Source organism: Oryctolagus cuniculus, chromosome 6, assembly GCF_051225735.1.
Source record: "Oryctolagus cuniculus isolate XC-2025 breed Fujian yellow rabbit chromosome 6, ASM5122573v1, whole genome shotgun sequence".
Lineage (NCBI taxonomy): Eukaryota > Metazoa > Chordata > Mammalia > Lagomorpha > Leporidae > Oryctolagus > Oryctolagus cuniculus.
The window spans coordinates 124679853-124706559 of NC_142872.1; the positions used below are offsets into that span (position 1 = coordinate 124679853).

Genomic DNA, 26707 nt, shown 5'->3' on the forward strand with positions numbered 1-26707 from the left:
TACCTCATCCTTTCTGAAATGGATTTTTGGAGGAAATAAGAGGGAAAAGATAACCAGAACTGGGAAAGAAGATGTTACTAGCAAATAATGGTATGTGGACAGAGCACACTGTCTCATACCCAAAAATTCTTTCTGGGGACATTAGATGAACTGCCGAGTGGGGATACCTAATGGTCATTCTTCTCTTTTTTGTACCTGTCCTAACCACTTACTGTTTTTTTTTTTTTAGTTAAAGATTTATTTGTTTATTTGGAAGTGAGAGAAAGAGAAAAAGAGGGAGGAAGGGAGAGGGAGAGGGAGAGGGAGGGGGGAGAGAGAGAGGGAGGGGGAAGAGAGAGAGAGGGAGGGGGAAGAGAGGGAGAGGGAGGGGGAAGAGAGGGAGAGGGAGAGGGAGAGGGAGAGGGAGAGGGAGAGGGAGAGGGAGAGGGAGAGGGAGAAACCATCCGCTGGTTCACTCTCCAGATGGCTGCAATACCCAGGGCTGGGCCAGGCTGAAGCCAGGAGCTTCTTTCAAGTGTTTTATATAGGTGGCAGATGCCCAAGCATCTCATCTTCTGCTGCTTTCCCAGGCACATTAGTAGAGAGCTGGATTGGAAGTGGAGCAGCTGGGACAGAAATTGGTGCCCATCTGGGATGCTGGCATTGAAGGCAGCAGCCTTACCAGCTATGCCACAATGCCAGCCCCCTAACCTCTTTCAAAATTAATCTAGTATCTGTTTCCTAAAAATCTAAAGCAGAATCTCATTTGCTTTCTTTTACTAATTAAGCAAAACTACATAAGTGTGCTTTCCAAAATAAATTAGTATATTTTAAAATCACTACATATTCTAGGCATATACAAAGAAGAAATTTTAGATTGTTGATCTTATCCTAATTTACTCCTTTGGACAAAAAGTGCTAAAAGGCTTTGGCCACCAGGCTGAAGCTGGACATTCTGTGGTAATGAGGAGGCCCATGGGGCATGTGAATGGGAAGAGTGGGAGAGTAAAAGCAATACCACCACTGCTGAAAACAGGGATGGAAGATTTTTCTTGTGACATACCTGTGGGTCCATGGCCTCGTTTTTATTCTTATTTATTTATTTATTAAAAAAAATTACAGAGAAAGAGAGGCAGATGCAGAGAGAATGACAGAGAGAAAGAGATCTCCCATCCACCAGTTCATTCCCCAAATGGCCACAATGGCCGTGGTTGGGCCAGGCTGAAGCTAGGAGCCAGGAGCCTCATCCAGGTCTCCCATGTGGGTGCAGGGTCCCAAAAAGTTGGGCCATCTTCCACTGCTTTCCCAGGCCCATTAGAAGGTAGCTGGACCAGAAGTGGAGCAGCTGGACCCAAACTGGTACCCATGTAGGATGCTGGCACTGCAGTTGAAGGTTTTACCTACTATGCCTCAGCACCAGTCCCTGTTTGTTTTTTAGTAGATCAAATTTGAAAATATTTTTTGTCTCTTTACTTCCCTTCAAGAAGTCTTTGAAAAAATTTGCTTCCTAGAGTCAAATCACCACATTTTTGACATGTAAGAAAAACAGGTCTATAATACCTAGTTTCATGGCTAAAGGTATAAAAGACAACATGTCAACAAAATTTAAGCTGATGAGAACGTTAAAGCAGGCAACTCACTTGAAACTCCAATGGAAAAGGAGATGCAAATCATAATGCTTAGCACAGAATGTAACAGTCTAGAGATTTTAGAAAGTTAAAAACAATACACTGTCATAATCTTATTAGGGAATAAAAATGCTAACACATTAGCAAATGAGGCTTTGACTGGTCATGTTAGCTGAGAACTCATACCAATTTATCTTAAATGATTTTAAAGAAGACTTAGATCATGAGGGAAAACAGAACTAGAACAATTATGTGGTTAGGGAAAAGTGTGTCCTCCCTCAATAGCTTCTGTACATTGTGTTTACCAACCCAGGACAGGCCTAGGGTGTGTTCTAACAGCACCTGATTCCATCTGGGGAAAACTCTGAGTTCCACATTATAGAATGACATCTAAATTGCAGAAAATGCAAATACACAGGCATTTTTTTTTTTTTTTTGACAGGCAGAGTGGACAGTGAGAGAGAGAGACAGAGAGAAAGGTCTTCCTTTGCCGTTGGTTCACCCTCCAATGGCCGCCACGGCCGGCGCACTGCGGCCGGAGCACCGCGCTGATCCGATGGCAGGAGCCAAGAGCCAGGTGCTTTTCCTGGTCTCCCATGGGGTGCAGGGCCCAAGCACCTGGGCCATCCTCCACTGCACTCCCTGGCCACAGCAGAGAGCTGGCCTGGAAGAGGGGCAACCGGGACAGAATCCGGCGCCCCAACTGGGACTAGAACCCGGTGTGCGGGCACCGCTAGGCGGAGGATTAGCCTAGTGAGCCGCGGCGCCGGCAAATACACAGGCATTTAAAACTTGCTGATGAAACTACTATCTATTCCACTTAAAAATGGGCTTTCAGTAATACCTATGATTAAAAATCATACCTATGTCATTTCTTACTATAAAATTATAACATTGATTTCCATTGCTGTTAAAGCTATAACAGATGAAATACGTAAATTTGTGGTATAAAGACAATGCCTATTAAATCATCATCACTATCTCTACCTTTAAAGAGAATGATCGAACATCCATTTGATTGCACAAAAACTCATTTTTAAACCACTGTGCACTGCTGATGTCCACATATGTGACTGCATGAAAAAGTTGTTTTTGTAGTTTCATAGAGAGCTAAGTAGCTCACTAGAGATAAACAAAGCACTCTAACTGACCTACTAATAATCATAAAATTTGAGTAAAATTATTTTATCAGCTTGTAGGAAAGTGATAGGACAGCTGATGGGAAACATGTTAGCTGTCTTACCATGGGGTCTTTTGATCCACAGGACCTATGACCTATACTCTAACACTGGCTGGCTTTGCAGGACACATTACCACCCGATGCAGTTGAGCAAGGCATGTTACGGATGCAAGGTGCCTATGCTGGTCAGAAGCACAGGTACGCTATTTCAGTAAACCTACGAGTAATGGGAGACAGAAAGTCCATACACTCCCCACCCACCCCAAGCCCCAGGATTTACCACGTAACAATGTGCATTTTGTGCTTCATGATCATCCCCTTTCAAACATATAAACATAACGGGCTACCTAGCGGGAAGTATGGAGAAAGTAAGCCAGATGACTTGAAGCTGTGGTGTAAGCCTCTACAAGAGAAATAACAGAAAAGAAAGAAATAACAGAAAAGAAAGCCCCAAAAAGAAAGGGGTGAGCAAAAAGAAAATATAAAGAGGTGAGGAGCCGGCGCCGTGGCTCAATAGGCTAATCCTCCACCTTGCGGCGCCGGCACACCGGGTTCTAGTCCCGGTTGGGGCGCCGGATTCTGTCCCGGTTGCCCCTCTTCCAGGCCAGCTCTCTGCTATGGCCAGGGAGTGCAGTGGAGGATGGCCCAGGTGCTTGGGCCCTGCACCCCATGGGAGACCAGGAAAAGCACCTGGATCCTGGCTCCTGCCATCGGATCAGCACGGTGCGCCGGCTGCAGCGGCGGCCATTGGAGGGTGATCCAACGGCAAAGGAAGACCTTTCTCTCTCTGTCTCTCTCTCTCACTGTCCACTCTGCCTGTCAAAAAAAAAATAAATAAATAAAAAATAAAGAGGTGAGCATTTGGTCTCCTGGTTAAGATGCCCAAATCCGGTACTAGAGTGCCTGAGTTTAAGTCTCAGCTCTGCTTTGGATTCCAGCTTCCTGCTAATGTGTACCCTAGGAGGCAGCAGATGACGGCTCAAACAGCAGCGTCCTCACCACCCCCACTTGGGAGTCCTAGACTGTGTTCCCAGCTCCTGGTTCTGGTATCTGCAACACCTGAGCTCTTGCAGGCATTGGAAGAAGGAATTGGCAAATGGGAGCTCTGTCTTACCTGCCCTGTATGTGTGTGCATCAAATATTTGAAAAAAAGAAAACAAAATGTCAGAAAGGAAATTTTGCTACCCATTTCCTAGCACCAACCAATCACTAGAGCATTTCCCACTTTCCATGCTCTATAGCGGCAGAAGTCCCGTCATGCCGCTCCTCTGCCATGTGGCAGCGACACCGTGTAGTGGAAAACAACCCAGTGCTCAGACTGACAGTAACCACGCAGGACCAGGGTGGCTGGAAGGGAAGAAAAAGGCCAGGAGCTATGATGAGATCATCTACTTTTGCCTATCACTGTGGAAACGCAGTCCTACACTGTTCACTGCAGCATCTGAAATCACTGAACAGGAAAGAAAAGATTGTCAGAGGATTCCTATCTTTACCACTCTGCAAAATACAGAGGTCAGAAAAAAGTCACTCTTCCCCCATTGTATATTTGAAAGGCAGAGAGAGAGAGAGAGAGAGAGAGAGAGAGAGATCTTCCTTCTTAGCTGATTTATGCCCAAATGCTCACAGCAGCCAGGGAAGAAGCCAAGAGCCCAGCACTCCATCAGTCTCCATCTTAGGTGGGAGGGGCCCAAGTACACTTGCTGCCCACCCAGGATTCAGGAAGCTAGGTCAGAAGCAGGAGAGCCAGGACTCAAACCAGGTATTTGGATATGGTGTGCAGGTGTCCTGAGCCATGTTTTAATCGCTATGTTAAATGCCTGCTCAGAGAGAATGCCTTAATTGTCATTTTAGCCCCTGAAGCACCAAGCGCTGTGCCACATCTGATAAGCAGCTGCAAATATGCCCAGAACTGACTCTTCCCTATGAGTGTCCCTGTGTCTCACATGTTCTTCCTAGTACTGATTTTCGCACATCAGCCCTTGTTTCTTCCCAAAGCTTGAACTTCTCTGTCTCTGTGGCTTAACTGCTAATTTAGACAATATGAAATAACATTATATTGTATTTATTGGAACAGAACTTTAGGTTCAATTTTTTAATTGGAAAAGTAAATGTTAGGAACACTATCTTCTTTCCTCTAAAATACTTTACAAATTAAATTATGGACTCACAGCCTTCAAAAGTTCCATAACCCTAAGTTAAAGATGTGCTGCTTTTTGCTATAGTAAAATATGATTTTGAAAAAGCCTATTTGTGTCATATTCTTTTTTCTTTTTTGCTGTTAAATAAAGGCAAGATATTTCCATAATTGCCTATAAAAAGTAACACAGAACTATCCTGGTTCCTATGCAAGTATACTTTTAAAATGGAAAACTACCATTCAATGGGAAAAAGCCACTTACTTTTCATAGTTCCATCTTCTTCTTCCTCATCCTCACTGTTTATAACCATGGTCCCCAGGTCAGATTCTAGCATGGTGCTGTTATGTTCAATCATGGTCTGGGCCCCCTCACTCATTGTGCTCGTGGCCCGCATCGTGCCCACACTCTCCGAGCTGGTCTTCACCATTGTGTGGGAATCCAGCTCATCTTCATCCTGCAGGCAAAATACCCACATGAAGGAAGACTTTTCCAAGACAGCTGGATTGCTTAATTCTTAACAATAATGTCAGCATATTACACTTTTACTAATGCCAAAACAATACCATTACTACTAATTTTAATGTAAGGCCACACAAATTTTATCCTCACAGAAAAAGTTATTCAGAATAACTTAAAGCTTTAGGTACTTAAAGCACAAGCAATAGCAAATGATAAAACATAAGGCTACATGTTGCTTTTAAAATAAGGATTAAAGTAGGTAAATGATCAACAAATGCATAACAAAGATGATGACAAAATCATTAAACATACAAAAGAGAATACTTTAAGATAGAACATGTGGGCACTTCCTACTTTAACAGGCATAATAATGTTTATAACTTCTACAACAGCTTTTTCCTTTAAATTTAAATTTGTTTCCTTTAAATTTTGGTAAAAACATGTTACATAAAACTTACCATTTTAAACATTTAAAATTTATTTATTTTCATTTTATTCAAAAGACAGAGAAAGAAAGAAAAAGAAAGAAGGAAGGAAGAATGGACATTTGTGTTGTTTACACCTTTTGGATACTGTGAATGATGTTGGTACAAACACTCATGTGGTGATCTACTTGAGTCCCTGCTTTCTGTCTTTTGGGTATACACCTACAAGTGTAATGGCAACAGGATAAGGTAACTAACTCTATGCTTATTTTTTTGAGGAACTACCAAACTGCTTTCCACAACTGCTGTACTGTTTTACACTGCCACCAACAATGCAGAGGGTTTCAATTTCCCACATTCTTGCCAACACTCATTATTTTTCATTTGAAAATAAATAGCCATCCTAATGGATAGGAAAGTGCTATCTCAAGATTTGATTTGCATTTCTCTACTGAGATGATGATGTACCATCTTTTTGCATGCTTACTGGCCATTTACATATCTTCTTTGAAGAAATGTCAAGTCCTTTGCCTACTTTTGAAATGGGTTATTTGTTTTCTGTTGTTGTAGGGTTGTTACACATTCTGGGTGCTACTCCCTTATGAAATACATGATTTGCAAATACTTTTTGCCATTCCATAGGTTGTCTTTTCACTCTGTTGATAGTGTCCTTTGATGCACAAATTTTTAATCTTAATGGAGTTTGATTTACCTATTTTTTCTTTGGTTGTTTACATTTTTCTATAATATCCCAGTCATTAGCTTTTAAATATTTCACAGAGGAAAAAGTAAGTAATGTAAGTATGAATGAAAATGCTTTTTAGAATATTCAAAATATATACACGAATAGGGCCACAAAATAAACTAAAATATCAAATTTTCTTTTTGGAAACACTTGCTTATACACTGAAATTCATATAAATCTATTCCACTTTTCACGGAAACATACAAACAAAATCTAGTTTTGACGAAAGTCAAAATGCAAATATGGAACATCAATGTTGTGTCTTAGCAACTTAGGTGGCTTGACATAACAGGAGTTGGATGGCTATTTAATACTCCTCTTCCTAAAATAACAGGATAAGCTTGGGCATTATATTTCAAGGTCTTTTGCTCTCCTTTTATGACCCTCTCTCTTTTGGAAGACCTCTTCATTCTCATGCCTACAACTACCTAATACTCTGAAGACTCCCAAATCCCAAAATCTTGCTACATCTTTACTTAGTAATTAAATGCTTAATGACATCTACATTCAATATTTCCAAAAACAACCACCATAAAACACAGTGATTATCACAAGTTTCCCAAGAGTTGTACTTCAATGTCTTCTTATATTCATTCTGTTTAATTCTCCATGCAAGATCTTCAAAAGACGATTCACTTTTAGCTTTTCTTTTCCATTCCGTTTGCTACTGGGTAAATCTCATGCTTCAAACCTGGGTTAGTGTATGTAATGCCTTTTGACTGAAGACTCTCCCATCTCATCTTCTCAAATCAGGTACATGTTAGTTAGATCTTTGTTGATATCACTTACTAAGCCTAAGACCTTTAGGAAATTCACTTCAACCCTCTAAAGCTTAATTTCTCCCCTGGATGTTATAATGATTAAGCGAAAAAAGGTAGGCAAAACTGCTGCCTGCTACCTGCACCAAAGCAGTTTCACTATGAGAAACAGTGACTTGATCAGCCCTTGTCCTGACTGTTGATGTACAATTTAATACTTTATCCCTTTTAATATTTTTTTGTTCTAGTTAATACTATTGGTTGAACTCTGTAATTAACACACAATTATTCCTAGGTGTTTAAAGTTAACTGAAAAGTGATCCCTGTTAAATATAAGAGTGGGAATAAGAGAGAGAGGGGATGTACAATTTGGGACACGCTCAAGCTGACTTGCCCCAAATGGTAGAGTTAGAAATGTGCCAGGAGATTCCAATACAATCCCATCAAGGTTGCATGTATCAATGCCATCTCACTAGTCCAAGTGATCAATTTCAGGTCACAATTGATCACACTGATAGGTCTAAGAGTCAAAGGGATCACAGAAACAAGACTAGTGTCTGCTAATACTAACTGATAGAATCAAAAAGGGAGAGAACGATCCAACATGGGAAGTGGGATAACCAGCAGACTCATAGAATGGCAGTTGTCCTAAACAGCACTCTGGCCTCGGAATCGGCCCTTAAGGTATTCGGATCTGGCTGAAGAGCCCATGAGAGTATTTTAGGCATGGAAAGCCAAGACACTCTGGCAAAACAAAACAAAACAAAACAACACAACACCTAAATGAAAGATCTCTGCGAGTGAGATCCCAGAGGAAAGAACGGGCCATCAATGAAGGAGTTACCTTTCTCTGAAGGGAGGAAAGAACTTCCACTTTGACTATGACCTTGTCTAAATATGATCAGAGTTGGTGAACTCAAAAGGCTTCCATAGCCTTGGCAACTCATGACTAGAGCCTAGGGAGATTACTGACGCCATAAACAAGAGTGTCAATTTGTTACGTCAACAACAGGAGTCACTGTGTACTTACTCCCCACGTAGGATCTCTGTCCTTAATGTGTTGTCCAATGTGAATTAATGCTATAACTAGTACTGAAACAGTATTTGGCAATTTGTATTCTGTGTGGGGGCAAACTGATGAAATCTTTACTTAATATATACTAAATCGATCTTCTGTATATAAAGAGAATTGAAAATGAATCCTGATGTGAATGGAATGGGAGAGGGAGCGGGAGATGGGAGGGGTGCAAGTGGGAGGGAAGTTATGCGGGGGAGCCATTGTAATCCATAAACTGTACTTTGGAAATTTATATTTACTAAATAAAAGTTAAAAAAAAGAAAAAAAAGCAGTTTCACTCCTTCAGAGTACACAGCAATATACCAGTCTTTCTTGAATACTATTTCTTTTCTGTTTGCTAAATAGTTTATTTATTATTTATTTAAAAGGCAGAATTACAAAGAGGCAGAGAGACAGCTAGGGAGAGAGAGGTCTTCCATTCAATGGTTCACTCCCCAACTGGCTGCAATGGCCAGAGCTGCACTGATCTGAAGCCAGGAACCAGGAGCTTCTTCTGGGTCTCCCACATGGGTGCAGGGGCCCAAGGACTTGGGCCATCTTCTACTGCTTTCCCAGGCCACAGCAGAGAACTGGACCAGAAGAAGAGCAGCCGGGACTTGAACAGGTGCTCATATGGGATTCTGGCACTGCAGGTGGAAGATTAACTTACTGTGCCACAGTGCTGCCCCATCTTGAATACTATTTCTATTACATAATTCTTCTACGCAGAATCTATACTGGCTCCCAGTTTTTACCTACATTAAAGCTATCTTGCCACCTAGATTTTGATTTCTTTTATGTTCTTATCTCATTATTTTTGGCCAATCCTATTTTTCCATTGTTCATGTATTCTTTAAGAGTAGTGTATTGACACCTTAATTCACTCTCCTTCCTATGGGGTTATGATAAACAGGATACTAAGCTCATTAAGATTCCTCTCTTTGATCATGTTTTTTTTTCTGCCCAGAATATCCTTCTACTCTATCCATTTAATTAATCCTATATAGTCTCAGATCAAGTATTTATTGCTTCCATGGCTAATTCAGTCTTTATTAATTATCCTCTTTTTCAAACTTCTACACAATTTACAACCTGTATTATATACTTTTGCATTTAAATTCATGATCTCATACTGTGAACAATTATTTTGTAATGAATATAAACACTTTATACATAAGAATGCACTTCTGAGTCCACTAAAGTGTTTCATTTAATATTCAAAACACAGTAAGTTCTGAATATATATTTATTTCTTTACAGAATTATAAAATTATGAACCTTTATATTGGAATGAAACTCATCCAACCTTCTTGTATGCATGGATTTCAAAATTTTTTTTTTTTTTTTTTTTTTTGGGGGGACAGGCAGAGTGGACAGTGAGAGAGAGACAGAGAGAAAGGTCTTCCTTTGCCATTGGTTCATCCTCCAATGGCTGCCATGGCCGGCATGCTGCGGCTGGCGCACCACGCTGATCCGATGGCAGAAACCAGGTACTTCTCCTGGTCTCCCATGGGGTGCAGGGCCCAAGCACTTGGGCCATCCTCCACTGCACTCCCTGGCCACAGCAGAGAGCTGGCCTGGAAGAGGGGCAACCGGGACAGAATCCGGCGCCCCGACTGGGACTAGAACCCGGTGTGCCAGCACCGCAAGGCGGAGGATTAGCCTAGTGAGCCGCGGTGCTGGCCCATGGATTTCAAATTTTTTGTTTTGCACCAGAAAATTAAATTCCATTTTCTACATAGACAGTAAGACTCCCCAAAGTTTGTATACCTACTTAAAAAATACAGGGGCAGGCACTGGACCTAGCAGTTAAGACACTGGTTTTGATGCCCACATCCCATCTCAGCATGGTTGGGCAGAATGCTTGGTATGTTCCTAATTCCAGCTTACTGCTAATGCAGACCCTGGGAGGCAGCAGGGATGGATCAAGCAATATGTTCCCTGCCACCCATTTGGATTGAGTTCCCAGCTCCTGGATCTAGTCCCAGCACCAGCCCTGGCCATTGCAGGCATTTTAGAGAGTGGTCCACAGAACAGGAGCTCTCTGTTTCTCTACTTCTCAAATGAAAAAAAAGAAAAAGGAAAGCTAGAACTAAGAAACAAGTTCTTTAGTTTCTTGACCCATTATTCCACTATATATATTACGTTTAAAGTTTACATATCTACATTTAAATTTTTATCTACTTGAGTGCTACAATTTTAATAGTTTATATCATCATTTCCTATTCCCAAATAGTCCTATACAAATTATTCAATTCATTCTACTCCACGCCACTGGCTTCTCTCACCTGGATTATAAGAACAGCTCCCTAACTCTTTTCACTGTTTCTTTTCTGGCCTCTTTTAGTCTCACACAAAAACAGGCAGACCGATCCTTTCAAAAGAGAAATCACATCATGGTATTCTATTGCAGACTCTGCAATTGGCCTCTCATCACACTTAGACTAAAATCCAAAATCCTTTAGCGTGGCCAAATGTGATCTGGCCTACTTAACAACTGCCAATCCCATCTCCTATCACATTCCTTCCTGCTCAGCAAGCTCCAGCCATGTTGGCCTCCTTTGCTGTTTCTTGATCATTCTAAGCATATTCCTCTTTCAAGTCTTTAAACTGACTGATCTCTCGGAATGCTCTTCCACAGGAGGACTTGATCATTTATTTCACTTGGGTCTCTACTTAAATGTCACCTCCTTAGCGAGACTTTTTCTGACCACCAGTCTAAACTTGGAGCCTCCACCATCCTTTGTTATATTATCCTTCTATATTCTTCATATCCAGCACCTGGCATTCTCTACCACTGGCAGGACAACAGACTTAAAATTTACCCCAGTACTAAAACACCTGGCACATAGGAGGCACTTGATTAATACTTACATAATGAAGTAATCAACTAATATTTTAATTTAGTAAAGTAATTAATTCAATAAGTGCTTTGTATATTTGCAATATGTCAAGTAGTGGTGGGTCAGGCATCAGAGATACAAAGCTGAGTAAGACATAGTTTTGTTGCACTTTGAGGTCTAGGGGAAATCTATTCACATGTGAACAATAAATTACTATGCAATCTGTTAAGTGCTGTAAGGAAAGTGTTGACAGTATAATGGGAACACTAAGAGTAGAGCCTATAATTCTTTCCTTAACAAGAGAATGAGGCATCACAGAGAGGCTGCCCTTGAGGTGTCTTAAAGGATGAGCGTCCTGTATCTGTAACATACATACATAAATTTGGGTGGGGTGTTTAACATTACACCTTTTGTTTTACATGAGAACTATATTCAGACATATCCTGTCTTAGCTCAGACACTCCATGACTGAATTAGGTGTCATGACTTTGTAGTCCTATAGCATCCTGCACTTACGACTTCATACGTTTATTGCACAATAGTGTAATCGTGGAGTCAACTAGTCTAACTGCCCCTTCCCCCATTAGACTCTAAATCTGTAAGAGTAATTAATGAAATTTTGTTAACAGATATATTTTTTAAATGATTTATTTTGAAAGTCAGAGTTATAGAGAGGGAGAGAGAAAGAAGAAAGAGAGAGAGGAAGAAATTGATCTTCCATCCGCTGGTTCACTCCCCAGATGGCCAGAAATAACCAGGGATGGGTCAGGACAAAGCCAGGAGCCAGGAGCTTCACTGGGATCTACCACATGGATGGGAGGGGCCCAAGTTCTTGGGCCATCTTCCACTGCTTTTCCCAGGCCATTAGCAGGGAGCTGGATTGGAAATGGAGCAGCTGAGACATGAACCAGCACTCATATGGGATGCCAGTGTCACAGGCAATGGCTTTACCTGTTATGCCACAATACTGGCCCCCAGATATATTCTTAATATTCAGAACAAAGCATTGAATGAAGGTTAAATTCTTCATTATGAGAAAGTGTGTTACTGAGGTTCAAAAGAGACAACTTTATTTATATCATCTTACTATTATAAAACATGGAATGGCTATTGAGAAACTTTGGGAGGGGAATAATGCTGCTAACCAGATCAGATGATTATTTATTTAATAATGATATGACAAGTTATCAATGAATTAGAATCCCTATGCTGAGCCTTTTTTTTTTCTTTTTAGACTATTCCCATTTAAGCTTCTTATTAATTCCATGAGATATTATTATCCCTATTGTACAAATGATGGAGCTGAGACTCAAGCAGATTTAATAACTGCAAAAAGCAAGTATATATTTTTTTTTGACAGGCAGAGTTAGACAGTGAGAGAGAGAGAGACAGAGAGAAAGGTCTTCCTTTTCCATTGGTTCACCCCCCAAATGGCCCTACGGCCAGCGCGCTGCGCCGATCCGAAGCCAGAAGCCAGGTGCTTCTCCTGGTTCACCATGCGGGCACAGGGCCCAAGGACTTGGGCCATCCTCCACTGCACTCCCGGGCCACAACAGAGTGCTGGACTGGAAGAGAAGCAACCGGGACAGACTCTGGCACCCCAACCGAGACTAGAACCCGTGATACCGGCACCGCAGGCAGAGGATTAGCCTAGTGAGCTGTAGTGCCAGCCCAGAAGCAAGTATTTTAAATAGGTCTATCTGAGGCTAACACCTGAGATCTAACTTCCAATGATGTAAGGTTTTTAAATTATCTACAGTATTTTTTAAGTCCAATTCAATTTATACTAGGGGTTTTCAAAAAGTTCATGGAAAATATGTATTATGTAAAAACTATGTACAGACTTCAAAATTAGATTACACCAAAATAAACTTTTTCCTTAACTCCATTTTTTCACAAATTTTTGAAGCACCCTTGCATTACAAATTTACCACATCATGTTTCATTTTGCTAAGAGATGAAGAAAATGTCATACACAATAATTCGCACTTTATCCAAAAACTAATCTTTTTCTAAGTTGGGATTAATTCTTTCCAGTGGACCCCACTGAGGACAGCAATTAAAGCTGATTTTCTATCAGCTTGTTCTTAAAGTTTGCTAGTTTAGTATCTTATTTTATCCTGGTTGCAACTAGTTTATTCCCAAAACACTAAATCTATTTTTATATGCATGAGTCATTTGTCTTTTATCCTTGTAAGATTCAATGCTGTGACCAATAACAAGAAACATAACATCTGGCTGGTATGAAATAAGGTTTTCAGTCTTCCTATATCTATGATATGGTTGAATCTACAAAGAGATCATGAAGCTTACAACTCTGGATTCACATAATTGGCTTAGATAACCTATAACACTGTAAGAAACTGAATCAAGTTAGAAAGGGATTACTCCTACTAAAGATTATTTTTACTTATATAGTCACTTTGCTTAAAATGATACTTCTAATTTACAAATTGACAGCAAAAAAAGGCAACAAAAATAATATAAACACTTAATTCACTAATGAGAGAGTGTCATCCAAACAACAATTAATGAAGTACAGATGATGAGAACTGGTTTATGAAATTAGAAAACTCAAACATTAATAATTTGGTGATGGTGTTGAAAACTTTTCAGCAACATTGTTTTTACTTTTAGAAGCTCATTAGCTCTGAATTTATTCTTATTATTTTACTGTTAAATTTTCCTCTGATACTTAGTATGCATTTATAATAAAGGTTATTTATAAAGCTTTTTTCAAAGTTATATTTCATTTATATATACTCTGTTATTGCTCCTAAAAGAAAAGCAGAAGAAAAACATGTTGATGCTTTATAGAAAAAGGTCTGCAGAACAGATGCTTCTCCACTGCAGAAAGCGGCCAATTCCAGTAAGGAATACAATAGCATTTTCAATCAGTGGCCATCATGTGCCAGGAATGCAAAACAGAGTACTGATGATAATCCAGTTTATGAATCATAAAATCCACATGGAATACAAACATTTGAAAACATTATTAGGAAATCCTATTCCATTGCTAAGACAGATTTATGCTCTAACAGTCGGAGAAATAATGAGACTTTGCATGAAGTATCTTTACATTTTCAATATCTACTACCTTAAAGGATTTTTCTAAGTATTCAGTTACTAACCGAATGGTTTTAAGGATACTTACAAACATGCCTTACATAGTTGTCCTTATTCTAATTATGTTATTTTTCTTGAAATGATATGGAAAGCTTTTATTACAAACACAGTCACTCAACAAAACAATATCAGTATAAGAGCAGTGATCCTAATGGCTTTCAAAAAATGCATTCTTCAGGGGAAAAAATGAATGTGTACAGTACATACATGAACTAATTACACACAAAGTTGGAATTATATAGTGATCTAGATATCCTTAAAACCTCTTAAAGTTGCAAAGAAACAGCCAGCAATAAGTATAACAAACACTCTATTAATGCATAGCTGAGGTTTCAAGATAGTAAGAGAAATCCCCAAGGGCTCAAAACAGAACTGTGATAATAAGCTAAATCTGACCTTAGGGCTACCCAAAGAGCATGAGATATTTTACATATATTTTGGTGGTTAAAGGGGAATAGAAGCCTTTGGCCTTTTGCCACAGAAAAATTGCAACCCATGCCTAAAGTTGGGAAGCTTGAAAGCTGACAACCCCTGAGAAAGACTAGACAATCAAAAATTTACCCACAGGTGAAGGAGACAAATCTCATCTGGGCTACGGGTAAGGGTAGAGGTGGGGAAGCCTCCCATTAGAATTTACAACCATGATTTGGCTTTCAATTTTACATTGATCCACAGGGGCCTGGGAACCTCATTGAAAAATAAACCTAATCCAGTATGGTAGCACCCTGAATGCCCGATGGACACAACTGCAAATCCATCCTCCAAGGATTCACACTCCAATGTCACCCCAGAACTCACATCATCCTCAGAGACAAAACCCAGTGAAACCACAGCTCACAATCACAAACACACATAAGATAGCTACTGAGAATGAGCAGAAACAACAAATAACAGAATTAAAGCACCTCTGCTTTCTAGAATCAAGTTAGCTTCCTTAGATAGCTGGATCTTGGGAATAAACAAAAAATCAAGAAAGAACAGGTGGTGGCATTCTAGATTGAGGAAAAAGAACATAAATAGGTATATTCTGGCTAGAATGGAAACCATTAAGTGAACAAAGTACCACGCTCAACCTAACTGAGCTAACTACTGAGAAAACATCAAAAGTATTCTCCTTCAAATATCTGCCCTTAAGCACGATGCAACACTTCAATGTCTTGACAGCTGAAAAAAGTAGTAAGTTGGTATTCAACCATTAAAGATTACTAAGACTTGCAGTATCTGAAAATCTGTACAAAGAATGAACTTTCTTCTCACAGCTGTAAGTAGGTGGTCCTTCTGTTTCACTGTAAAACCAGCACGACAGCTTAGACAGCTGTCTTTGACATACCTGTCTTTAACAAACAGAAACTTCATGGATCCTAACTTTTGCATGTTCGCAGGCATGTTTTAAAGTTACATCAAAGCTTTCAGAATCTCCAAAAGTCATAAAAGGCTTGTTCATCAGTGCAAAAAGCCTAAATGGTGAGAAGGTGTGCGGGCAGGACTTCAGAGGCTCCATGATGCAAGACTGAACAAGTTCTTGGCATTATACAAAGTTTCTAAACAAAGGATTATCTTACACCCCCTGTGCACAATACTGATATACAACAGAGTGAATTAAGAGGCAAAAGCAACTTTACCCGCGACTTTTCTTTTTGCTCTCACAGCCAAAGCATGTCACAGGATTAACAAAATATCAAGAAGCTTACAAAATCAAATATTTTAAAATAAGAATAACACCTTTAAAATTGTGTTGTTATAAAATATCCACAAGAGGGCACCAAAGACAACAGGCTAAAATTCCATTAATTGAAAATTTACACATATAGGTTCATAACATTTACTAATATATAATCAATACTTTTCATAAATGGATTTGCAGCCACTGATAACATTTGAAACTTAAGTATTTTAAAATCCAATAACTTCTATCAAACTTCTGTATTTTTATAAAAGCAATGCTTTTGTTTTTTAAGTGAAAAGGATGTCTTCTACTTTCAGTCATTCCCACAGCGACTTGCATAGAACAGCAGGAGCTCAATGTATAGTTGTTGATGCTACAAAGCTTACAGAAGCATACAAGAGGAAACAACAAAGATTTATATTACTTCATAATGACATTCTAAATTGCTTTAATTTAATATTATGTATATCTTATATTTCTAGAACAAATATAACTAAGAGATCATCTATCTCTAAAAAGAATTTTGTTTTTTCCTCATTCATTCTTTCTGTTACTCCTTTTGTTCCAGTATGAAAGTGTTTAAGAACAGAAACTTTAATATACATTTAACAGAAGAAATATCACTTGCATAAAGTTTAGAAATGATAATAATATAAAATGCTTTTAAGAAATCAACTTCCAGGACCGGCGCTGTGGAACAGCAGGTTAAAGCCCTGGCTTGAAGCACTGGCATCCCATATGGGCGCCGGTTCCAGACCTGGCTGCTCCACTTCCGATCCAGCTCTCTGCTGTGGCCTTGGAAAGCAGTAGAAGATGGCTCAAGTCCGTGGGCCCCTGCACCCATGTGGGAGACCCGGAAACAGCTCCTAGCTTCTGGCTTCAGATTAGCGCAGCTCTGGCCGTTACGGCCAATTGGGGAGTGAACCAGCGGATGGAAGACCTCTCTCTCTCTGCCTCTCCTTCTCTCTCTGTGTAACTATGACTTTCAAATAAATAAATAAATCTTAAAAAAAAAAAAGAAATCAACTTCCAAAGCACACAGTTCAGATGAAGATTGCTTGAAACACACTAAAATAACAAAATTTATTTTAACATGGAATTTATATTACTGTAACTCCTGATACAGATGAAATTCTGAGGCAAAGAATTGTCAAGGTAGCAAAAAAGAAGTTTCTCTCACAACTTAAATATTTATATTTGACTTAAGTATCTCTGAGGAAATATTGCACACACTAGCATGTATCTTATCAATTTCCAAATGCAAATATATTCCATGTTGATGAAAATATAAATTATATGGAGTAAAAGTCAGGTCAGTTGATTCAATAAGCATTTACCAATTACATATTTCTATAATACCTTGTGTGCAAGGCAGTGCACCAAGATTTAGTCTTCATTCTTAATAGATATATAGTTCCTGGAAAGAGTTAGAAACTAGAGAAATATAGTAAAATAAGTACTCTCATAGAGTTAAACATAGTATACCACAGCGTGCCTGGGAGAGCCTCGTGTAACAGTCCTTCTTTCCAGAGAAAGCAACAGCTAAGATGACTACCTGAAGGCAGCAACCTGTGTTCTTCCTTAAACACTTTTTGAGCATTTGCCCCCCTGCTTATGGTTTAACTACCAACTGCAGGAAACACTGATTCCCTAATTGCCTGAGTTCTCCCTTGGGATTCAGACCTGCCTATCCAACCGCCTGCTACACACAGTGATCTGGGACGACCCAAGGACACCTCGAATAAGTGCTCAAGTGATCTCATCTTATCTGGAAAGTCATCTGGAGAACATTTCAGCCAGAATCAAAGAAGTGGAGAGAGGATGGGCAAAGTGAAACAAGCAAGGCTCTGGCCTTTAGTACCCTTCTATCAAGAAGCTTGGTTGTAATCGATTTGGGTATTTTTCCTTATTATTTTTAAGTGGCCAAAAAAGCAGTACATTTGTAGGCTGAGGCGTAAAGTCCATGATGAAAAGGATAATGAAGTGGACTGCAAAGGCAAGCAGAGAAGGGGCCTTTTAAGGAGAGTAAAGGGTTAGAAAACAGCAAGCCGCAAAACAACCATTGCTATTCTTTTTTTTAAAAAAAACTTTTATTTAATGAATATAAATTTCCAAAGTACAGCTTATGGATTACAATGGCTTTTTCCACCCCCATAACTTCCCTCCCACCCGAAACCCTCCCCTCTCCCAACTCCCTCTCCCTTTCCATTCACAACAAGATTCATTTTTTTTCTTTTCTTTTTTTTATTTATTTTTTTTGACAGGCAGAGTGGACAGTGAGAGAGAGAGACAGAGAAAAAGGTCTTCCTTTTGCCGCTGGTTCACCCTCCAATGGCTGCCGTGGCTGGCGCACCGCGCTGATCCGAAGCCAGGAGCCAGGTGCTTTTCCTGGTCTCCCATGGGGTGCAGGGCCCAAGCACTTGGGCCATCCTCCACTGCACTCCCTGACTACAGCAGAGAGCTGGCCTGGAAGAGGGGCAACAGGGACAGAATCCGGTGCCCCGACCGGGACTAGAACCTGGTGTGCCGGTGCCGCAAGGCGGAGGATTAACCTAGTGAGCAGCGGCGCTGGCTCAAGATTCATTTTCAATTCTTTTTATATACATAAGATCGATTTAGTATATATTAAGTAAAGATTTCAACAGTTTGCACCCACACAGAAGCACAAGTGAAAAATACTGTTTGAGTACTAGTTATAGCATTAAATCACAATGTACAGCACATTAAGGACAGAGATCCTACATGGGAAATAAGTACACAGTGACTCCTGTTGTTGACTTTGGCTTGGCTCAGCCCTGGTCATTGCAAACATTTGGGGAGTGAACTAGCAGATCTCTGTTTCTATCTCTCCCTCTCTCTAACTCTACCTTTCAAATAGATTAAGAAAAAAAAAAAAAAAAAAAGGTCCAGCAACTGTGGTCCAAGATAGTTACCAAACTGACTTGAAAGTTTATAGGTAGGGGCCGGCGTTGTGGCACAGTGGGTTAACGCCCTGGCTTGCAGTGCCCAGCATCCCATATGGGCACTGGTTTATAACCCAGCTGCTCCACTTCCGATCTAGCTCTCTGCTATTCCCTGGGGAAGCAGTAGAAGATGGCCCAAGTCCTTGGACCCCTGCACCTGCATGGTAGACCTGGAGGAGGCTCCTGGCTCCTGGCTTTGGATCGGCACAGATCCGGCTGTTGCAGCCAATTGGGGAGTGAACCATCGGATGGAAAACCTCTCTCTCTCTCTCTCTCTGCCTCTCCTCTCTGTGTAACTCTGACTTTCAAATAAATAAATAAATAAATCTTTTAAACAAGTTTATATGTAAACAAAAGCTGGCATGCAAATCTACATAGCAACTTTATGTATAATTTCCTCAAACAACTAAGTAACCACAATGTCCTTCAATTGGTGAATGGATGAACAAACTCAGGTACATCTACACAATGTACGACTATGCAGGGGTAAAAGGTGCTATTGAGCCACTAAAAGACATGAATGAATCGTAAAAGCATATTTTCAAGTAAAAGAAGCCATTCTGAAAAAGCTATACAGTTTATGATACCAATTATAAGATATTCTGGAAATACAAAATATTGATAGTAAGCAGATCATCAGTTACAAAGGGTTTGCAGAGAGAGAAACTATTGAAGCATAAGGATTTATTTTATTTTCTTAGGGTGGTCAAACTATTCTGTTTGATAGACACATGATATTATACATTACTCAAAACCCAAAGAACTTTATATCATAAAGAGTTAACCATAACACACACAAATTTTTATACAATCACAAAAAATGTCAGGGGACTCCAAGGTGGAGTGTATAATGTGTAAAAACAAAGTCGACCCAACACCATAAAATTATTAGAGAACACTGGAGAAACACTGCAAGATATAGGCACAAGCAAGACTTCTTGGAAAAGACCCCGGAAGCAAAGGCAGTCAAAACAAAAATTAACATTTGGGATTGCATCAAATTGAGAAGTTTCTGTACTTCAAAAGAAACAGTCAGGAAAGTGAAGAGGCAACTGACAGAATGGGAAAAAATATTTGCAAACTATGCAACAGATAAAGGGTTGATAACCAGAATCTACAATGAAATCAAGAAACTCCACAACATCAAAACAAACAACCCACTTAAGAGATGGGCCAAGGACCTCAATAGACATTTTTCAAAAGAGGAAATCCAAATAGCCAACAGGCACATGAAAAAATGTTCAAGGTCACTAGCAATCAGGGAAATGCAAATCAAAACCACAATGAGGTTTCACCTCACCCTGGTGAGAATGGCTCACATTCAGAAATCTACCAACAACAGATGCTGGAGAGGATGTGGGGAAAAAGGGACACTAACCCACTGTTGGTGGGAATGCAAACTGGTGAAGCCACTATGGAAGTCAGTCTGGAGATTCCTCAGAAACCTGAAGATAACCCTACCATTCAACCCAGCCATACCACTCCTTGGAATTTACCCAAAGGAAATGAAATTGGCAAACACAAAAGCTCTCTGCACATTAATGTTTACTGCAGCTCAATTCACAATAGCTAAGACCTGGAATCAACCCAAATGCCCATCAACAGTAGACTGGATAAAGAAATTACGGGACATATACTCTATAGAATACTATACAGCAGTCAAAAACAATGAAACCCGGTCATTTGCAACAAGATGGAGGAATCTGGAAAACATCATGCTGAGTGAATTAAGCCAGTCCCAAAGGGACAAATATCATATGTTCTCCCTGATCGGTGACAACTAACTGAGCACCAAAGGGGAAACCTGTTGAAGTAAAATGGACACTATGAGAAACAGTGACTTGATCAGCCCTTGTCCTGACTGTTGATGTACAATTTAATACTTTATCCATTTTTGCATTTTTTTGTTCTAGTTAATACTATTGGTTGAACTCTGTAATTAACACACAATTATTCTTAGGTGTTTAAAGTTAACTGAAAAGTGATCCCTGTTAAATATAAGAGTGGGAATAAGAGGGGTGGGGGGATGTACAATTTGGGACACGCTCAAGCTGACTTGCCCCAAATGGTAGAGTTAGAAATGTGCCAGGAGATTCCAATACAATCCCATCAAGGTTGCATGTATCAATGCCATCTCACTAGTCCAAGTGATCAATTTCAGGTCACAATTGATCACACTGATAGGTCCAAGAGTCAAAGGGATCACAGAAACAAGACTAGTGTCTGCTAATACTAACTGATAGAATCAAAAAGGGAGAGAACGATCCAACATGGGAAGCGAGATACACAGTAGACTCATAGAATGGCAGTTGTCCTAAACAGCACTCTGGCCTCGGAATTGGCCCTTAAGGTATTCGGATCTGGCTGAAGAGCCCATGAGAGTATTTTAGGCATGGAAAGCCAAGACACTCTGGCAAAACAAAACAAAACAAAACAAAACAAAACAAAACAAACACACCTAAATGAAAGATCTCTGCGAGTGAGATCCCAGTGGAAAGAACGGGCCATCAATGAAGGAGTTACCTTTCTCTGAAGGGAGGAGAGAACTTCCACTTTGACTATGGCCTTGTCGAAATAAGATCAAAGTCGGCGAGCTCAGGGGGCTTCTACAGCCTTGGCAACTCATGACTAGAGCCTGGGGAGATTGCTGATGCCATAAACAAGAGTGTCAATTTGTTAAGTGAACAACAGGAGTCACTGTGTACTTATTTCCCATGTAGGATCTCTGCCCTTAATGTGTAGTTCAATGTGAATTAATGATGTCTAGTGCTCAAACAGTATTTGGCAATTTTTATTCTGTGTGGGGGCAAACTGTTGAAATTTTTACTTAATTTATACTAAATTGATCTTCTGTATACAAAGATAATTGAAAATGAATCTTGATGTGAATGTAAGGGGAGAGGGAGCGAGAGATGGGAGGGTTGCGGGTGGGAGGGAAGTTGGGGGGGGGAAGCCATTGAAATCCATAAACTGTAATTTGGAAATTTATATCTACTAAATAAAAGTTAAATAAAAATGTCAATTACAGAGGAAAATGAAACAAAATTATTCAGCAATTAGAAATTAAAATTTTGTGGATATAGCAACATAGAAACTTTAAAACTTTTCAGGACTGAAAAGTGTGAATGCATATTATGGAAACAGCTGTATAAAAATATACCTATGGAAATTTTCATAGGACATCAGACAAAATGAAAGCACTATTTACATGAAAATAGATTTCCAGATAAATTTTTCTTTAGAAGTGTTTTTAATACCAATAGGATGTCTTAACAATAAATTAGTTTTTAAGATCAAAAAAGTCCAACTGTTATAAATATATGAAAGAACTTCACTGAAGGGGGTGGGAAGCAAAGGTACCAATCCAAGTGAGAGGAGTGTGTAAGAATAAAGACAAAAGGAACCAGACATAGCATTACAGCTGATAATGTTTCCAGGGACATTTGGGTTAACAATTCGGAAACTGTGATACAAGTACAATGGAATTAAAAACTCAATAAGTGGATGATGGATGGTGGGAGCAAGTTTCTCACTGATGAAGTGGTGGGTTATAAATAAGCAGCAGGAGACAGAATGATCTATGTGGTAATGAATTAGTATCAGAGACATCAATATGAACTCATGTTTAGCATAACAAGGACACAGAAGGATGCATGCACAAATACAAAAATACACATATACATTTATAGGTATGTATGTATATGGAAACTATCAAGCTCTTGTATATTTCCTGCTCCAGAACAAAAATCAAGAGCCTAATTCCTCTTTTGGAGAATGGTACTGGAAACTAAGAGTGGATTCTAGGCTTCCTGGTTGCTACTGTGGAAGGTATGCCTTCTTAACAAGGAGATGCATCTGTGTGTGTGTGTGTGTGTGTGTGTAGGGTCCAATCTTCACTTCCATTACCATTCTCCAGAAAAGGAATGTGGGCTCTTTATTCTTTTTTGGGGGGAGCAGAAAATATACAAGATGAGTCTGGAGTGTTTTTGTTTCACAGTGTCAGAGAAAAAGAAAATGCTCAAAACAAAAACAAAACCCATAATGATGGGCATATGTCACAGGGACAACAGAGCCAGATGAAAGAGCTCCCAGTGGCTCCTTTATTTCAATTAACTGAGAAATTTCTCAGGGTAAACACCAACCATGGTTTTTGTTTGTTTGTTTGCTTGTCTGTTTTTTTTTTTTTCTTTTTTTTTTTTTTTTTTTTTTTTTTTTTTGACAGGCAGAGTGGACAGTGAGAGAGAGAGACAGAGAGAGAAAGGTCTTCCTTTGCCGTTGGTTCACCCTCCAATGGCCGCCGCTGCAGCCGGCGCACCGCGCTGATCCTGGCAGGAGCCAGGAGCCAGGTGCTTTTCCTGGTCTCCCATGGGGTGCAGGGCCCAAGCACCTGGGCCATCCTCCACTGCACTCCCTGGCCATAGCAGAGAGCTGGCCTGGAAGAGGGGCAACCGGGACAGAATCCGGCGCCCCAACCGGGACTAGAACCCGGTGTGCCGGCGCCGCAAGGTGGAGGATTAGCCTATTGAGCCACGGCGCCGGCTTGTTTTTTTTTTTTTCAAAAGTTGTCAGATGGTTCAAATGTACGAAGGAAAAGATTGAATGCTTTAGCCAGTTACTAAGTATTTTATATAATATATCAAGTATCACAAATCCCAAGGAATTATTTTTCCGGTAGAAGTAACAAAAGCATAGATTTTAAATGATTCATGTAAACAATTTTCATATTGAAAAGAACTCTGCATTCTATTATTTAACCAAATATTTTTTGGAATGTCTTTTCAGAATAAGACATTTAGAAAATATGTGGCAAAGTCCAAATGTACATGCTTTCTTAAAAATAAAAGAATCCACTAAAGCATCCTATTTTTGAAATGGCCTCTTTTATTCAATAAGATATTTTAAACTCTTAAATGGCAAAGATGCTTTGCATAGATTTGCTTTATACCTCACACAAAACTACTATGAAATCTCCTTGAGATTGAAAGAGTAACTCTGTTAACACATGCTTTAAAAGGTGGACTTTCCACAGGTAATTCAGGTATGTACGCTAAAAATGAACAAATATAGGTATGTTATTTAACCAACTCACACTAAAGATTTGGAAATACCTTCCACTTAGAAAACAAATTTTTACTATGTAATATAGTTGACCCATCTCAGCATCAAATATATATTAGATGCTTTGAAATACAAAAAAAAAGGATCTCTGTCATGTTTAGCAATGCTTAAACTAACACAAAAACGTTGACAGTGGGATTAGTTTGCTACAGAAATCCCTGTTTGCAATTTGTTTAATTTTTAAAATCTGTACAATTACCCCAGCACCTATCAAAACTCGTCAGTTTGTCAAGACATATTCTTATCAGACAAACTTTTTCTATAATAGGCATAAAAATCAAATTCTTAAGGTATTATTTCAAACCATGTTCCATACTTCTCTTAAGAAAAATATTTAAAGCAGCTTGTTTATAATAGTTACCCATGGCACAAACTGTATATAATAGTTATCCAGGGCACAGACATAAAGCACAAAATTTTAAAGAAACAACACATCAGAGGCCAGCGCTGTGGTGTAATAGGCTTAGCCTCTGCCTGTGGCACCAGCATCCTGTATGGGCACCAGTTCCTGTCCTGGCTCTTCCTCTTCCAATCTAGCTCATTGCCAATGGCTTGCAAAAGCAGTGGAAGATGGCCCAAGTGCCTGAGCCCCTGAACCCCTGTGGGAAACCAGAGGAAGCTCCTGGTTCCTGGCTTTAGATCAGCCCAGCTCTGGCCATTGTGGACAACTGGGGAATGAATCAGTGGATGGAAGACCTCTCTCTCTGTCTCTCCCTCTCTCTGTCTGTAACTCTACCTCTCAAATAAATAAATAAATAAATCTTGGGAAAAAATCTGAACATATAATTTACCTCTTCCTTTTTAAAGCCAGAGTGAAAGTTGATAGAAATGTCAATTTAAGTTTAGGCCACTAATTTTTCTCCAACTGTAATATGTTGAATTATATAGAACTAAATTAAGTTTGGAAAAAATTTAAGTTGATGTTGGTATAACCAATAAGTTATCCAAAAACTGTACGCACAATTGAAAAATGCAAGAAACATAATGGACCCAGGTAATAATATCAAATATTAGTATCACTTATAAGGCAGCAACTTAATACAGTGAATTTCACAGTACTGGAATTCTAAAATCAGGTAAAGAATTTGATCTACATTATATCAAAATTTAGTTTTATGAAATTTTTTCAATGGTCCAATGCCAAATTGGCTCTGGTCATATTAGGCCAGTCACTGGACAAAGACTAATCCAGGGTCTGGACTAGAAACGTCTATAATAAAGGCTGCCACAGAAGAGAAACTCTCTGGGTTCAAAATAAATGCAGAAGCAGAACTTGGCAACACAGATTTCTCATTCTGCTGAAAAGACATCTTTGATACAATCAAAAAGGAAGAAAAGAGTGGGGGGGATTTCATTGAAAACAACCACTGTATCAAAATACCCATCAAAAACCTCCTGCCCTGTTCTAAAAGATGGCGAATTCCCAGTGCCATAACAAAGCAGGTACTGACCAAATGACTCCCCTAAATTGAAGCAAATTCCAAAACAGATTTGGCAAGTCAAAGATAACCAAGATGAACTGCAAATGAAAATAAGAAGTGCAAAGCAACAACCTTGACATCGCAGATATAGATGTTAAGGCAAGCAAAGTATCAATTAGATATGGCTCATCTCTAATGGGATATGGGAATGGAGAAGCATTCCAAGACTATACGTTCCCACCACTACTGAGATAAAATTATTTTGTAAAAGACTCAGTGGTTCAGGTAAAGACAGCAATCATTTACTTTGTATCAATTACCAATTAGATACAACCTGCCTAACTGCCCAATGTTTTTGTCATGCTACCTTATAGAAGTTTTCTCTTCCCTGCTTAGGTCACTTGTACAAGTTGTCCAGAATAAAGCAGAATAAAATAGACTATAATCTTTCTTTGCATTGTGCCAATTTATGGACATTCATGACATTTTATAATAATTCAAATAATGAAGTATTCTATGGACTTACTACATACTAAATATTTCTTTTTTTAAAAAAAGATTTTTATTTATTTATTTGAAAGTCTGAGTTAGAGAGAGAGAAGAGAGAGAGAGACACAGAGAGAGAGAGGACAAGTGATCTTCCATCTGCTGTTTCATTCCCCAAATGGCAGCAATGGTCAGGGCTAGGTCAGGCAAAAGTCAGAAGCCAGGACCTTCCTCCAGTCTCCCATGTGGGTGCAAGGGCCCAAACACTTGGGCCATCTTCTGTTCCGTTCCCAAGCACATTAGCAGGGAGATGGATTGGACATGGAGCAGCTGGGACTCAAACTAGTGCCCATATGGGATGCAGACACTGCAGGTGGCAGCTTAACCTGCTATGCCACAGCACTGGCTCTAGGTGCTCAAAATTTCAGAACACCCCCAAAATGACAAATGACAGGCATTATGATGGATCCATTACGATGGATGATATAATACATCTTTTTTTTTTTTTTTTTTTTTTTTACAGGCAGAGTTAAACAGTGAGAGAGAGAGACAGAGAGAAAGGTCTTCCTTCTGTTGGTTCACCCCCAAAATGGCTGCTACGGCTGGTGCGCTGCGCCAATCCGAAGCCAGGAGCCAGGTGCTTCCTCCTGGTCTCCCATGCGGGTGCAGGGCCCAAGCACTTGGGCCATCCTCCACTGCCTTCCCAGGCCACAGC

The 26707-nt window shown here is 39.6% G+C and overlaps 1 protein-coding gene across 4 annotated transcripts in view; it reads right to left on the reverse strand.

Moving 5' to 3' along the window:
* The window catches only part of STK3 (serine/threonine kinase 3), a 321260-nt gene that overhangs the window by 93479 nt on the left and 201074 nt on the right, over positions 1–26707 (reverse strand). For all 4 annotated transcript variants that reach the window (XR_016236531.1, XM_008255787.5, XM_089336371.1 and 1 more), the window contains one exon: positions 5187–5379. Coding sequence is in view for 3 of the 4 variants with exons in the window: in XM_008255787.5 (XP_008254009.3) it covers positions 5187–5379 (193 nt within the window). In the remaining variant the exon portion in view is untranslated. The remainder of the gene's footprint in view (positions 1–5186; positions 5380–26707) is intronic.